General features: G+C 43.4%; 1 protein-coding gene across 1 annotated transcript in view; it reads right to left on the bottom strand.

Annotated features, from left to right (window-relative positions):
- The window catches only part of TEK (TEK receptor tyrosine kinase), a 76,804-nt gene that overhangs the window by 12,155 nt on the left and 47,962 nt on the right, over positions 1–16,687 (bottom strand). The window contains exons 12-17 of the mRNA XM_053303395.1: positions 15,312–15,611; positions 12,465–12,764; positions 4,317–4,474; positions 2,786–2,996; positions 2,179–2,289; positions 181–371 (exon numbers count right to left, since the gene is read on the bottom strand). Of these exons, the coding sequence (XP_053159370.1) occupies positions 181–371; positions 2,179–2,289; positions 2,786–2,996; positions 4,317–4,474; positions 12,465–12,764; positions 15,312–15,611 (1,271 nt within the window). The remainder of the gene's footprint in view (positions 1–180; positions 372–2,178; positions 2,290–2,785; positions 2,997–4,316; positions 4,475–12,464; positions 12,765–15,311; positions 15,612–16,687) is intronic.

Raw genomic sequence — 16,687 nt, 5'->3', positions numbered from 1 at the left:
TTTTTAATGTAATTTGTTCCAGGATTGAACCCTGGTATTGAAAATACAGGTGCCAGGTCTGATCATTGGTGGGACTGGCTCAAATTAAGCCCCGGACCTACCACCCAGGCTTTTCATGGGTACTATTGGATTATGAAAATAAATGAATAAATTACTGCATTTGGGAGGAGGAGAACTCACCTGTTTTTGGCTCAGGTAGTCCATCCCCCTGGCCACGTCAGCTGCAAAGTGCAGTAACTGCTGGGAAGACAGTGTGGAAGCTGTACTGTTAGCAATTGCAAATGCTGGGTCTGTCTCGAGGACGCGGCTCTTCCGCAAAAAGTCCAGCATGTTCCCATGGGGAGCATATTCAATAGCGAGATAGAGATACCCTGAAATAAAATAGCAGAAGAGGCTCAGAGGACATGCACAAAAATGTCTGCCCAACTTGACAGCTGCTGTGGCATTTATAGGCCATCATAAACTGGCCCTCTCCCAACAAAACGAAATGGAAACTGACCAAACATCTCAGTTCCCTACACTAACCCTACACCTCCTTCCTTGCTTCCTGACTGCAATACTTGGTCTGTTCCCTTATCCTGGTTCTGTGCTGGTCTTGAATTCAGGCTCTGACACATCCTCCAGTGGCTCTCCACAACCCAACATTGACACCACCCTATCTCCCCCCCTGAATTTGTCCCCAAATGGGGTGTGTGTGGGGGGGGGGCTTCCTTGATCTGAGGTCACAACAGGATCCTTGGAAGTATGGTAGGATACAAATATAATAAGTAAAATGTAATCTGCCCCAAGTGGCCCATGCCAGTTACAAGTCAAGCCACAACATACTGAATCTTCTGAGCAGTTCTCAGGAGTAGGGGTGTGCACGAAGGGTTTGATAGCAAACCAGTCCACCACCAACCAGGCCGTTTCAACAGTTCAGTCGCAAACTGGATTGGCCTTCAGGAAAGTCTGAGATCGAACCCAACGGGCCCTGGTTCTATTCGAACTGATTCACCGGTTCGAGTGGATATAAACATGCTTATAAAGGGGATAAAGCTTAGGGCAGCTAGTAAGGGCAGGCAGTGCCAGGGGCAGGGAGAGAGGCACCTTTTAAAAAGTAAATGAGAAAGTGCTGCTTACTAGTGTGGTGCCACTCCTGGAAGCTATAGCGGCACTCCCCCCCCCCCCCGCCCAGCAGCCCACACGGTGGCGGCACAGCTCCAGGTGCTCACTCACCTGGCCACACATGCACAGATGCCAGGTGAGTGAGTGCTGGTAGCTGCACCGCTGCTGGGGGGAGCACCACTGCAGCTTCCAGGAATGGTACTGTGCCAGTAAGCCGCATGTTCTCGTGTACTTTCAAAGGTTCCTCTTCCTGCCTTCCCCCCCGCTGGAGCTGCCTGCCCTCGCCGGCTGTCCTAAGCTTTATCCCCTTTATAAGCAAGTTTATAGCTGCTCAAACTGGCTGGTCAAATCGACCAAACCAGTTCACGGACCAGCAGGTCAGTCCAAATTTGGACTGAACTGCAGAAAATGGTCAATTGCAGCCCTATGTAGAATGCTTTTCAGTATTTGAATCTTGAGACATTAGCTCGATTAAATGCGCTCCCTACAGCGATGCTCCAAGGGAGGTTTAGGGGGGTTCCTTACGCATCCTGACTTTGCCCTTGCGGTTCAGGCGATATTGAGACTACTGAACATGTTATTTTACATTGTGACCTCTACAAGAATAATCAATCAACACTTATCTTGCCGTATCTTGTGATGTTTCCTGGTTATCCAGATGAGTCACTCTTAAAAATTTTATTGTCAAATTTTAATCATAAATACACCAACACAGTGGCTAAGTTTTGTTATATTTTACACAAATTACGTTCTGTTGTGTGTGATAATGTTTCTGGTCAATGACCGAAATAAAGTATGTTCTGTTCTGTTCTGTTCTGGAATCTTGAGATGATGGAGGCATAAGTGATAGTTGCCAGGTCCTCATCAGACTGAAAGCACTACTCACTTCCATAGGCAAAGCTTGGCATAGATGTCTGAATATGTAGAGTGCTACCACATCAAGCAGCAAAAGACAGTTATTTTCATCTGTATGTTTTGCATGCAATATATCTGTGTCCAAATCCCAACTGATCTCATTTTCTAAATTTCCTAAGATATATTTCTCACACACACACACACACACACACACCCTACCTCTATGTTCACAGGCTCCCAAAAGGTTTATGATATTTGGATGATGTCCAAGTTTACAAAGTACTTCCAGCTCTCCAGCAAAATCTCTGTGATCATCCTTGGAGGCGTATTCTAGAAATAAAAAAAAATTGTCCTATCCACTGATCTTAATTTCAGAGTTTATTCTGCGTTGTTTATTGTGTAATTTAAGACTTAAGCTCCTAAGCATTCTTAGGGGGCTAACTACATGCTTCCTGCTAATTTGTAAGTACACCACCATACATATTGGTTCTATTAAGGTTGTGTTTTCTGAAAGTTTTTACCTAACCCACACTGACATGCATTTATGTGGAAGCAGCTGCCCCATGTGCTGGAATGACCACATAGGGGGAGTTAATATTAAATGTATTTCTATGCAAGCCTTGTCACCATTATGGCAAACCAGAACATGATTTTTTTAATGGAGAAGCAGTCATGAGAAGGAGGCTTCCCCGCCCCGCCCCACCATCATTTATCTGTACCAAATTGCTCATGCACTTGTGGCTTTTTCACCTGTGTTTAGTCACATTTTGAATCTGCGGAGAGAGGAAACCACTGGGGCTCTCAGCCTTTCAGCTAATGCACTCACCCTTCATCCTTTTGATGGCTGCATCCATCCGCAGCCCATCCTTCTTGATTCGTGCTTTAAGAACTTGGCCAAAGTTGCCTTCTCCAATCACATCTTGAAATTTGATGTCATTCCATTCCAGAACTGGGTAAATAATGGGTTCTGGGCTGTTTTTGGCTTTCCGGCTCAGAGTAAGAGTTCCTGAATTGAACTGTACAGCTGGCTCATCTCGCTGGGGAGGAAGTTAAGTAGTCACTGTTTAGTTAGTTATACAGAAGACGCAACAAGGATGTATTAAAACTGCATTGATCTGGACTTCTTAGGAGTCATGTTTTTCTGTGATGAAAAGTTTTCTAGTAATTGGATGAAATCAGATTTGGTTTTTTAAAAAATCTATGTGCAACAGAACTGCTTTGCCTTGGCTTAGAAGTAGCTTGAGACATACACATTATTTAGCTCCTCAAACATAAAATTTTCTTTCTCCTTTAGGGACTGTATAAAGCCTGCCTTGCACACTTCTTACAAGGAATGAGCAAGTGAAAACAACCCTATTCTGTCTGATTGTTTTCACTACCTTAATATGATACAGTATAATTGCACCTAGTTTTTACTAAAAGCAGTCTGTGTATCGGAGGCACTTTACATTTGTGGTTTTTAGAAAACATAACCAAATGCTGCTGTTTCTAAAAATTAGCAGCATAGGAAGCTGCCTTATACTGAGTCGGTGGGCCATTGGTCCATCTAGCTCAGCATTGTCAACAGTGACTGGTAGTGACTCTCTCAGGCAGGTGTCTTTCTCAGCCCTATCTAGAGATGCTGCCAGGGATGGAACCTGGGACAGTCTACAGGCAACGCAGAGGCTCATCTTAAAGGATATTTAAGAATATTATAATGTAAACCTTTCTCCCCGCGTTAACACATAGTGCCTTCTGAAGATATGAACTTGTTTCTTCTAATCAATATTTGTCATTTTTGATGCAATGCTGATTTTGAAAGAGAATGAAAGGAATGAGGCTCATAGACTGTGAGGTCAGAAAAGTGGAGAAGGGAGATAGGGACCTCTACACTTATGGGGGAAAGCTTGTCTAACCTGCCACAACTTTTAGCAAGTAGGCAAAACTGATAAAAATAGGGGAAATTTTGGAGCCAAATTATTACACTAAATAGAAAAATATGCTCTCACAAATATACCATAAACAAGGGGACTTTAAGGGCCAAATTTTTATGCTACAAAAAATATAATCTCAAAAATATGCCACATGATAATAGAAACAGCAGAAGAACAATGCAAAAGTGAGATAGAAAACTGATATATCAATCCTGTGTTCCTTCTGACATTTGGAGCTTTCTAATTCAGAAGGGCTCATAACTGGATCGCTTTAAAAGCAAGAGAGAACTCCCTGCATGAGGCAAGCCACATAAGCCTGCATTGGTCACCACCTGACCATTTTGTCCAGTTGGAAACAGGGATTGCCCATCTAACTCGGTTGGGACTGGGACTCTGCTTGTTACTTCACTGATACATCTCTTCAAAGAAAACCAATGGACTTACCACCACATTTTGAAAAGCCTGAGCCATTCGTCGCTGGAAGTTTGCACGCTTCAGCTGCAGCATGATGAAAAAGGCCAGCAGAATGGTCAGGCAGGTCATCCCTGCTGAGCCAAGGATTGCAATCAGCAACATTTTCCCACCCTTTGACTCATACGGAACTGTAAGAAGCAGATGGACCGTTCGTAGTTTAATATCTATCAATCTATGAATGGAATTCTTCCGCAAGTCTTTCAGCAGTTCATAGACAAATACTGGAATCCATGTTTTACAGGTATCAAAACACAGGCAGACAGGGAAAGGGCGGTGTGTGCAAGCCAATGTGCTCCTGCTTCCCATCACTATCAACGAGATGTAAAGGGTTCTCCTACATACAACAGAGCACCTAGGATTGTCCAACTGGTGGTCTGTAGCCCACATTTGCAGAACCTGGGCCCTCACTGCTTTCATACTGACCTAGTAGCTTACTTTTACTGTTGTACCTAGTGCTGACAATGTTCCATTTCTAATCTCCTGCCCTAGAAAGCCTCACCACTACAAATTCAACCTCTCAAGAGCAGATCTACACTACAAGCCTATAGCCGTTTTAAAATCTGCTATTGATTTTCTGAAGGAACTGTGCAGTGAAGTTTTTGCAAAAGCACAGAGCAATCTCTCTCTACTTATTTATTTATTTATTTATTTACATTTATATCCCACTCTTCCTCCAAGGAGCCCAGAGTGGTGTACTACGTACTTAAGTTTCTCCTCACAACAACCCTGTGACTGGCCCAGAGTCACCCAGCAAGTATCATGGCTGAATGGGTGGGGATTTGAACTCGGGTCTCCCCAGTCAAGTCCAGCACTCTAACCACTACACCACACTGGCTCTCCCTTGGTCCAGGGATTGAATCTGGGACCTTCTGCAGAAAAAATAGATGCTCTACTACTGAGCTATGGCCCCATCCCATGAGAGGAAGAGCTGTGACAGCTACTGTTAAACTTTGTCATGTGGACATGCTCTTTAACGCAGACCATTTCATATCATAGTTACAGAGCCACAGAAATCAACCATTCATGTTTTATGATGTACAGCCTCTCACAATTAGCTTCAGAAAACATTCCAGAATACTTCTGTGGTGGCCAGGAGAAATTCTGCAGTAGGGACAAACCAGAATATAAATTCATGGCTTGAACACCCACTTTGATCTCCATGAATCACTGTTATTTGAGAAAGCATGAGATAGCTTCCTAGCGTTCAGCAGGAGTTGAGAGGAAACAGGGATTTCTAGGACTAACTAATTCTGAATGAAAATGGGGTGCTGTATACATATAGCCCATGTGTATTGTCCAGATCATGCTTCTGGTGGATTTTATTTTTGCTTTGAACTAACTGTGGAAAGTGACTTTAATTGAATAGTATATCTTGTTCTCTAGGCCTGTTCTAGACTGAATTAGCAAGGGAACAGCATAGTTAAACTCATTCTCTAAAATGTTTTTCTTTTTTTAAATGGGGCATAGATAGTCTACATTTGATATTCTGTTGGAGGTCCTTCCACCCTAGTTAAAAAAATTATGGTCTGGATAAACAGGTTGCTTACCTATAACCAATTATCTTTGAATGGTCTTTGTGCACAGTGGGAAGTTGCACCTGGGCATTCAAGCTTTGGGAAACTTCCTTAGTTCCCCGAGATGCTCTGATGTCACCCTCATATGCCCAGGGTGACTATTGAGAAAGGCAGTTTGAGGGTTAGCTCCTCAGCACCTGGATGACTGCTGCTGCCTACAGGATCATTCAGGGACTAAGAACCCGTAAAGAACAAAGTTAAGTGTCACCTGCAACACAGCAGGTAGTTGGGTCATGTGTATGCCTAAGGACTACTCAGAGATCATTGGTTACAGGTGAGGAACTTGTGAACAGATTTATAAAACTTGTTTATAAAAAGGTTTTATATAAACAAGTCTATGGTCCTTCGTGCATTCACACTAATGGGAGATTAGCCAGCTTACCTATGTGGAGGAGGGAGCGGTGACTACATCAATAGCTGCTTCAGTACCCCTCATCCAAAAGATGAAGCCACAGCTGATCTGATATTGTAAGGGCCGTGTTTGATGAAAGGTGGTTCTAATGACCACATTGCTGCCGGACTGATCTCTTGCATGCAGTCTCTCAACAAAATGGCTGCAGAAGAGGAGAGGTAGTCTTGTGGTAGCAAGCATGACTTGTCCCACTAGCTAAGCAGGATCCACCCTGGTTTCATATGAATGGGAGACTAGAAGTGTGAGCACTGTAAGATATCCCCTCATGGGATGGAGCCACTCTGGGAAGAGCAGAAGATTCCAAGTTCCCTCTCTGGCTTCTCCAAGATAGGAGAAGCCGCTGCCAGTCTGTTTAGACAATACTGATCTAGATAGACCAATGGTCTGATTCAGTATATGGTAGCTTCCTATGTTCCTATGATCCCACTGTTTGGGTAGAATGAGCTCTTAAATTCAGAGGGGCTGGTTGCGTAGTCTTGTCAGCTATATTCATTGTCTTGACAATCCAGTCAGTGTCGACAATGAGGTCAAACATACTATCAGAGCTGATGGCGCTAGTACTGATGAAGTAGGCAACCAGAAGGTCAAAGTTAACATTGGTATGGCTCTCAATATGGCTCTTGATTTCTAAGAGTATTCCCTTTCCTTTGACTTCTTGCAAGCACCATCCTGGTCATGTGGCTGCTTGCTAGGATTCCTCAGTCATGTACTACACAGATTTTGCCCAAAGTTGTTTTGTGATTTTCCCTAAAGCACAACAGACAATAGTTGTGACATCTGTAGAGGAAATGTTTGTTCTATATGAACTGCATTTCTTAAAGCTCTTTTTAAAGTCCACAAAAGCAAATAAGAATTGAACCCAATGCATAGCTACGGCGAGGAGGGAATCTAAAGAAGTAGTCTTGTTCTCACTTCTACAGATAAAATTACTGATAGCTACTTTAAATTGCTTTAATTGATTTTATGTTTTGATTCCTATTTGTGTTTTTAAGTTTGTAAACCACCCAGAGATTTGTTTATGCGGCAGTATAAAAGTGTGTAAAATAAACAAGTCTCCAAACAGAGCCAAGTCCCTGCAACGCTGCTATCGCAGCAGTCGGAAAGGAGTCGAGGATTCAGGGCTTCAATCACCTTTCCCTAATGGTCATTCTGAGCACACAAGGGGAATGTCAGGACATTTCGAGGTGTTAAGGAAGTGTCCCAAAGGTAGATTATGTGGGTGCAGCTTCCCTTAGTGTGAACACATGCAGGACCATGACAAAGATTCCATGGAGGAATTATGTGAGTAAAATGCCACTTCTGCCCATGAGGGGGGCACACGATGTCCCCCAACTCTCCTTCCATCAATAGCCTCTGCACCACGTATCATGTTATTCCTGAGGGTCCCCTGATTCTCAGAACCACTATGCCAAGGGACACTGGTAGGGATATGCATGAATCGAGGTTCATTCACTGGTTCGGCACCGAACCGGTATAGATGAGGTCCAAACCAGTTTGGTGCCACAGGGAGCGGAGCAGTGAATAGGATCTTTAAAAAAGAAGATTGCAGGTCCTTACCTGCTCTCCACCGCTGCATGCAGCTTCCTGCTACAAAGGCACTGACCCCAAGAACCTGCACATGGTGCCGGCCCATGTGGGCACCATTGGCATAGTCAGAATAGTGTTGCCTCATGCAGGTTATTATTATTTATTCGACTTCTATACCGCCCTTCCAAAAATGGCTCAGGGCGGTTTACACAGAGAAATAATAAATAAATAAGATGGATTCCTGTCCCCAAAGGGCTCACATTCTAAGAAAACACAAGATAGACACCAGCAAGAGTCACTGGAGGTACTGAGCTGGGGGTGGATAGGGCCAGTTACTCTCCCCCTGCTAAATAAAGAGAATCACCACGTTGAAAGGTGCCTCTTTGCCAAGTTAGCAGAGGTTCTTAATCTTGGGGCCACTGCAGGAAGATGCATACAGTGGTGGAGAGCAGGCAAGGACCTGTTCTCTTTTTCAACGATCCCGCTCACTGCTCCCCTCCCCATGGCACTGAACTGGTCCAGAAACCCTGGGAGCTGCAGAATAAAGGAGGGGTGAGGAAGCTCCATTTCCCAACTAAAAGACTCTCACAGTTCTTTGGGTTCAAGCCAGTGCCTTTCATTCCACTCAACATCAAACATATTAGATATTATTCTAATGATTCCCTCTCTAATGGTGCACATGATAATTGGAAGCCTGCAGTTTTGGATCACACACATGCCTGTGTCTGACATGCAGAGCAAGGATGCCCTGGCACAGCAGAGAGCAGCCTAACAGAACCATCCAACAAACTGCATCAGTGCACTGGGGAAGCAGCCATTTTGGATACCCTTCCCTTCTCCAGAAAGCCCTCTGTGCTGCCTGAAAATGGGCTATAGAACCCTCGGGAATTTCAGGCAGCACAGAGAAGTCCCTGGGGGAGGAGATGGTGTCATAAAATGGCCACTTCCCTGCTGTACCAATATAGTAAGTTGAGATGTTCTGTTAGGCGGCTCTCACTGCTTTGGTATATGCCAGCTACTATTTTCAGTCAAAGCTGAAGTCTACTCTTTTTTAAAAAAACTCCAAAGTTATGGTGCAATTAATAACTGACAGTCTAATGGAAGGCATCTGGGTACACAAAGTTCTGTAACATACACCCTTGTGTTAATCTTTAAAAGACTCATGATAAATGTTATGGGCCTCATAGATTAAACAAAAGGTGTCAACATGATTTACAATGGCATTATACTAAATTAGCAGCTGATATGATGATGCATGTGTGGTTTGCCCTGCAATTCATGAACTGGACAACAACAAAAAATATTCATATACCACTTTTCAACAAAAGTTCCCAAAGCAGTTTACACAGAGAGAGAGAGATTAAGTAAATAAGAAAATAAGGCTCCCTGTCCTCAAAGGGCACACAATCTAAAAAGAAACATAAGATAGACACCAGCAACAGTCACTGGAGGGATGCTGTGCTGGGGATGGATAGGGCCAGTTGCTCCCCCCCACACACACTAAACAAAGTGAATTATGACTTTCAAAGGGTGATTCTTTGCCCAGTTAGCAGAAAAATGATAGTTTATGCAAAAGCTGATGACTAAATATTAAATTACCCTTAACCCAATGAATATACTTTTGAGTTATGTAGATAACCCTATAACACAAGAGCATCAATATCTAATACAGACTATTTTAGAAGCTAAAATTCTAACAATGGCATTGTTAATGGCATTAATGGCATTTCACAATTGTTCCTTCTATTAAATAATGGTGCATAAAACTGGAAAATTGCAGAATTGTCCATATTAGCTGAGATGGCAGAAATAGACTGAGGAGGGGGAAAAGAACAGAGAACCTTTTGAATTATGCTGGTTTTCATTGATTAACATTTGTAAACAGAAATTTAATCTTGATTTAAACAAATATACTATTGATATCTTCTCATGTTATAGAACATGGCTTTTCTCTCTGTTTAAGTACACTTTTCATTGTATTACAATTCATTCATTACATGGCTTCCTTGTTCACTGTGTATACAATTATACTGTAGCGTTTAATAAATAGATTGAATAACAAAAATGAAGCAGTTGGTATAGAGCTATTTGAATTCTAGATCTGATACTAGTCTAGAAATAGACAGAAAGATAACTGCAACTTTAAGGTACTGCTTTCACATATAACACTGTGGTTGTTGTTGGAAACCCCATGTAGCATTACTGTCTCTCTTCCACAAGTTTAGATGTCTCCCCAAACACCCATGGCATTGTCACATTTGTTTTTACTGAGTGGTCACAATCAATGCCTCATGTCTTTTCAAGAAGCTACCTTCCTATTGCAAGTCTTCCAAGGGCTAACTTGTACATTTTATGTTCATCACTTGATTTCTCTACATTTAATTATCTACAGTTTATGACCGACAGCTGAATATGCAAACTGACTGAACTGAAACTAACTGAGGTCGTTCACACGACCAGGTGGGCAGGACGGCTGGCTAAACTCACCTTTCCCCCCGACAAGTGCTGTTCTGTTGCTGGGTGTGCAGACTGCGCTCCCAGATGATCCACAATGCATGCCACAGCACGGAGCTCCGGAGGCCAGGACCACACGTCCCAGCCTCCAGGTATCCCACAATGCACTGCACAACATGCACGATATATTGGGGGATTCCCCCAAGAGATGGGTGCTCTAGGCACCTGTCTCTGTGTCCACTGGGGCTGAATGTAGCCCCAGCAAACACATGATCCTGGAGCTCACTCAAGCCCTTAACCCTGGCTAATAGAGGGTTACAAAGCCAGGCTTGGTGGTGCTGCCCCGCTGGGTTTGGGCCTGATCCCAGTGGTTCTCACACCCAGCCTAACTCAGGCTGGGCTTCCCTAGCCTGGCTTAGGGTACATGTGAGAATAGCCTCAGTGTGCCTGAGGTGACATGAAAGGTCTGTCTGTTGTATTAGATCTGTGGTGGCCCATTCACACATTGTTTGACGTTAATGAAGATCATCCACTAATGAGCATGTGTGTGAACCGGCTCCAAGATATTGGGGAGCTGTGTATACAGGGGCACACCTAGCTGATTTGGGCATCTGGACCTCCCAGCCATGAGGCCCCCCAAAACCTACTGGGGGGGAGGCCTTGCCAAAACTCCATATTCCCCCCCTTTTTATTACAGCTGCCACGCAGCCGAGGGGTGGCTGCTGGGGGTGAGTGGAGCAGTCCTTCTCTGCTCTCCCCCCCGCTTGTGGCGGCTGGAGCAATGCTGGGCCCGTCTGCTCGGGCCAGCATCTTCTATCAACTGCAAGGCTTGCCTGCACAGTTGAGAGATTGTTGCAAACCCGTGACATCACAGGCTTGTGACAATCTCTCAACTGTGCAGGTGCGCCTCGCAGCTGGTTGAAGATGCTGACCCAAGTGGAAAGGCCCAGCATTGCTCTGGCCATTGCCACCAGAAGTGGGAAAGTGGAGGACTATTCCACTCACCCCTAGCAGCCACCTCTTGGCCTCGCAGCGGTTGTAATTTGTTTTTTTAAAAATGGAGGTTCGGCGGGGCGGGCACAGAGTGGCTGCTGGAGGCCCCCAGGCCATTTGGAGGCCTCCCCTGGACCTTTGAGGACATGGACCGGGGCCCCAAGGTCCAGGGCTTAGAGCACCTCTGCATGTATAGCAGGATTTTCTAACTAGAGTGCTGTGGCACTTTACTGTGCCGTGGGGCACTGGCCAGTGTGCTGTACTGACTCTCTTTGAGTCAACTGCAAAAATGAGCAGCGTTTTTTTTTTTTTTAACCCTTTTGGAGCTGATCTGCTCCTTTATGCACCAGGCAGGCAGTACCTGTCCTTAGTGGGTTTATGGGGTAGTTGGCTCCAAAATCTGGGAGTTCAAACTTTTGGTCTTGTAATACATAATTTTTTAAGAATCACATAGTGGCTGTGGCTGTGTTAAAAGTGTGCGCCATTTTTTTAAAAAAACAAAACAAAACTGTGCCTCAGGATGAAAGAAGTTGAGAAACATGGGATGCAGTGGTCCAAATGATTTGACACCCAACTTTACTTTCTTAAAGCAATGACTGAGGGACTGTATCCCTCCCTTGACATTCACCCCAGCATCTTCTTATATAGTTTATATTCTATCTCTGTACTGCCCAATGCAAACGTTCAAACAATATACAGGACCTGAATTGCGGAGAACTACAGCTTCCATCTAAGCAAACCATGGTTTCTAGGTTAACTGAATTGGAAAAAGATTTAAAATATGTGGGCAAAGTCTCCCAGAAGAAATATACTTTGGGCAGGCTTTTTAGTAGTTGTAAAGGTAAGCAGAGGCATTCCTAGTTCCTCCTGATGACCCGGAGTCCCAGTCCTCTGTTCCTTACACCCTTCTTGTCTGTTACATCTTCCTCCTCCTCTACTCTTTTCCCACATCAGTGACAAAGTATGCTGCCCAAACTCAACACTGCAATTAAATGAAAAGTATGCAAAATGAATTAAAATGAGCTTAGTTTGAAATGAATTAAAACTGCAAAATGTAGTACAGAAATGGAGGATAACAGTGGAGGAGGGAACAGTATGATTTGTTTTGCATGTCATTCAAGTACATTTAGGGATGAACTTGTCTCTGCTGACACTAACCTCTGGTTTCTGGGAGGGTTTTGAATTCATTAGGGCTAGAGGAACTCTTTCCGATATTGTTCTGGGCCCTTATATGAACCAGATATTTGCTGTTTGGCTCAAGGCCCTTGAGATGGTATTGGGTAATGGTGGTGTTTTTAATTGTTACATCAATCTGATTGTTGTATTCAGTCTTGCCATTAATACTATAGCTGAGGATGATAGAGGAGATGGAATGTCCTTCAGTTGTTGACCAAGAAATGATAGCAGAGGAATCCGTGATGTTTATAATCTTGATGTTATCAGGTGAAGGTGGGATTTCTAGTAAACAAGCAAACAAAAATGTGTTTCATTTCACATTCATTTTTTCTCCTTCTGTGAAAAAGAAGACTTGGTTTTAATCATTCTCATTGAATCTAGATTTGAATTACAGAGCATGCCATCTTAAGTCATTTCTAAAATTGGCAGCAACTAATTAAGTAATAATAAAATGTTACAACAATTGACATGTTTTTCTTTAGATTCTGTTCATCATGCCTTATATTTTGGGCTATTACTGTGAGGTAAGTGATTATATGTTGGTCAATTAATTCTTTTGGAACTGTTGGTCAATAGTAACCAAGAGTTAGCTGATTAGTTATTTTGAATATTGTCTATAATTAATTAAATTAATTAAACATTAATCTATCATTAAAGAGATTCCAAAATTATTGTTCTTTTTCTGAAAGAATCAAAAGCCATTTTGCTGAACTTGCTGAAAATCAGGAATTAGTAGGGTTGCATGCTTCATTCAGTTTAATCAGTGCAGTCCAGTTTGAATTTTTGAAGGAAAATTCTCATGGGACTGACAGTTTATTTTTGAAAATGTTATATTAATGTATCAATTCAATTCCTTTATTACGATCACAGACCAGCACAAGTGTTAATGTATTATGGAATAAAAAATAAATAAAATGGCCTTTCCTTCTAACAACAAGTGATTGTTTTTGTTTATTATACTATAAGTTATCTTATACTTCCTTCTATACCTCAAACAGATACCTACACATTTTGACAGTATGTAAATTTATTTAAATTGCATTTATTAATTGCTAATGGTGCAGTGGGAAAGTAACTTGCCCAGCGAGCAAAAGGTTGCCAGTTCACTGGTATGCTGCCCAGACTATAGGAAACACCTATATTGGGCAGGAGCGATACAGGAAGATGCTGAAAGGAAGATGGAAATGGTAAAAAAACCAACCCCGTATTCTACCAAAGAAAACCACATGGCTCTGTGGTTGCCAGGAGTCAACACTGACTCAACGACACAACTTTACTTAAAAGGCAAGTGAGTAATCAACTAAACATCCTTTAATAGGTTGGCTGACCTAGAATTGATTACAGTGCGGAAGCTAATGTAATGGACTCCATAGATACTTAAAAAGACACATTCCTCAGCAGAAATCAAGTATGTTGGAGTAACATGTAGATCACAAAAGAGAAGAAAATGATAAAAATGCAAAGCCTCATAATTCCGCTGTGGCTATCAGCCACACATTTATTACAAGAACAAAGAAGATGTTTGGGCACTACCTTTTATGCTGCGTAGGGGACATAAGGCAAGAAATGGTGCTAAACAGGGTCTAAAAGCAGAAATGAGGGATTGAAAAAATTCCTATACTTTCTTTTTCCATGGAATTTTTTTTTTCATTTCTACAACAACATCCTCTCTAATAAAAGCCTTGGTGTCCGTCCGTGGACGGACACCAAGGCGTGCGTTCGTGCCTCCCTGGGCTGTTCTGGGCATGAGCGAAGCGCATGCCCAGAACATAGCAAGGGAGACACGACCGCCAGCACCCGGCGGCCATCTTGGGAGGCCAGAAGCGGCCGCCCCAAAGAAGCCGGGAAGAGGCAGCGAGGGAAACGGCGGGGCCAGAAGCGGCCGCCGCGAAGACAGGAAAGAGGCGGCGGGGGAAATGGCGGGGCCAGAAGCGCCCGCCGCGAACACAGGAAAGAGGCAGTGGGGAAAGAGGCGGCGGGGGAAGCTGGCCAAGGTGGCGGCGGAGCTGCCGCCGAGGCCTGGCGTCGCCGCTAAAGGCGGGCGTGGGGGAAACTTTGGGGCCCTTGCCCGGCTGGGGAGACCGGCCGCGGCATGGGGAGACCGGCCGCGGCTGAGGGCGGCGGGAGGGGGAATGGTGGAGGGGGCCCGGAGCACTTACTAGCGCCCGTTATTTAACGGGCCTGAAAACACTAGTTGTTTCATAAAAGGCATTAGTTAAAATAAATGGATGTTAATGCAATAGTATGCAAGCTTGGCCATTTCAAAGTTGTAATTAATGTTCTTCAGGTGACCATTACTAGGAAACATGTAAGAGATTACAGATTGATTAATTGAATATTCCAATAAAAATAATTTATTTTCACATAAAGCTTTGAATTTGTTTCAGGATAATATTTAAACCACATTAAGTGTCTTTATTGATTGCAGCCTCCTCCCCGCCGCCCCACTATCAAATATTTCAGTTCAGCTATTTGGCTACCTGAAAACCTTTGTAATTGTAATACGAGCATGGGAAATAAATATGGTAAAGCTTTTTTTTACACTAAATAATAGGTCAAATAACATGCCAAATCAGATCGCAATCAACTTAGGTCATCAGTAAAATAGTGCATCATAAAATTTAATGAGAAAAAAATTGATGCAAATTTTATGCAATTTCCCCACAGAATTTTCCAATTGAAAAATTTCTGGAAAACCCATATTTCTGTCTACAAGAACAGTACAGTACAAAAAGTTGTGACAACATTAAATTGACTATGTTTTCCAGTAGAGGAACAAAGAGGAAAGGGAAAGGGTTACATTATGCTATGCATGCTACAATTACTTACTGTCACTGTAGGTCCATGCATACATGTAGTCACTCCATTCTCCTGGGGATGCGCTGTTAATACGGACTCTGCACATGTACTGGTGCCTGGGCTCTAAATTGGCAATGACCTGAGTAGACAGATTTCCTTGTAGGGAAGTGACAATATTCTCTCTAACATTCACACTCTTGTCAGTCACACTCTTTGTTTCTATCTCAATCCGGATGTCATTTTCTGTGTGCTGAACCAGTGGCACCCATGACAATCTCAGAGCTGTTTTGCTTTCAGGAACAAGGCTGAGGCCTCTTGGTGGAGATAAACCTAGAAGAATTGAGAGAAGAAAAATTTTTATGCCCTCAGAATCATGACATTCTGGATGTCATCCAGCTATTGTGTATTTGGTTAATCCCAGGGGCGTAGCTGAAACCACAATATTGGTTTGCTTGACCTAACCCCACAAATGGGGCTCACAGTCCACTCTTCTTAGCTGAGAAATGGGAAGGGTGGCTGTTTAAACTTTAAAGCTCCCCATGAATCAGCTGGAAAGTGTGTGGAGGTGTAACATTTAAATAGCCACTGTTGGGGCTTCTCAGCTGACACACAGGGAGGTTTAAAGAAGTAGTGCAAGAGGCAAGAGTGTATGGAACAACAGCCTGTGTCTCTCATGCTGCTTCTTTAAATCTCCCCCTGTTCCAGTTGAGAAGTGCGAAGAGGGGCTATTTAAACTGCATACAGTCGCCCCTCGCCAATTGCAGATTTGAGTATCCACGACTGGAAGATTGCAACCGCCCTCGCCAACCTCCACGACCTGAGTATCTATGGTTTGGTGAGGGTTTTTTTGTAATTTGGGTTTTTTGGGGGGGATTTCCAGAGTCAGGAAATTGTTCGGGGGGTCAGAGATTGATTTCTGGGGGTCAGGGAGTGATTTGGGGGGGCAGGGGTGGTTTTTTCTGTTTTATATTTTATCTTTTGGTCGCTTTGCGACCACGATTCCCCTAACCCCGTTTGCAATGCATTTAAAATGTCTTGCCAACCGTGAGGGTTTCCAGGAATGGAACCCTCATGGTTGGTAAGGGACAGCTGTACCACTTTAGCTGAGCAAGGGCAGAAAACCACAAATAAGTGGAATTGCCTTCTGTGATAACTAAGTTGGTATAGCAGGAGGTAGCCTGTGAATGGGAGAAATTGCTATTCGAGGATTACTTGTATATGTCATAAGTAAAGTAAAGTGTGCCATCAAGTCAATTTCGACTCCTGGCGACCACAGAGCCCTGTGGTTTTCTTTGGTAGAATACAGGATGGGTTTACCATTGCCATCTCCTGCTCAGTATGAGATTATGCCTTTCAGCATCTTTCTATATCTCTGCTGCCCGATATAGGTGTTTCCTATAGTCTGG

Source organism: Hemicordylus capensis, chromosome 2 (assembly GCF_027244095.1).
Source record: "Hemicordylus capensis ecotype Gifberg chromosome 2, rHemCap1.1.pri, whole genome shotgun sequence".
Taxonomy (NCBI): domain Eukaryota; kingdom Metazoa; phylum Chordata; class Lepidosauria; order Squamata; family Cordylidae; genus Hemicordylus; species Hemicordylus capensis.
Note: the sequence above shows the minus strand (reverse complement) of the source record. Positions and strands in the feature narration are given on the sequence as shown.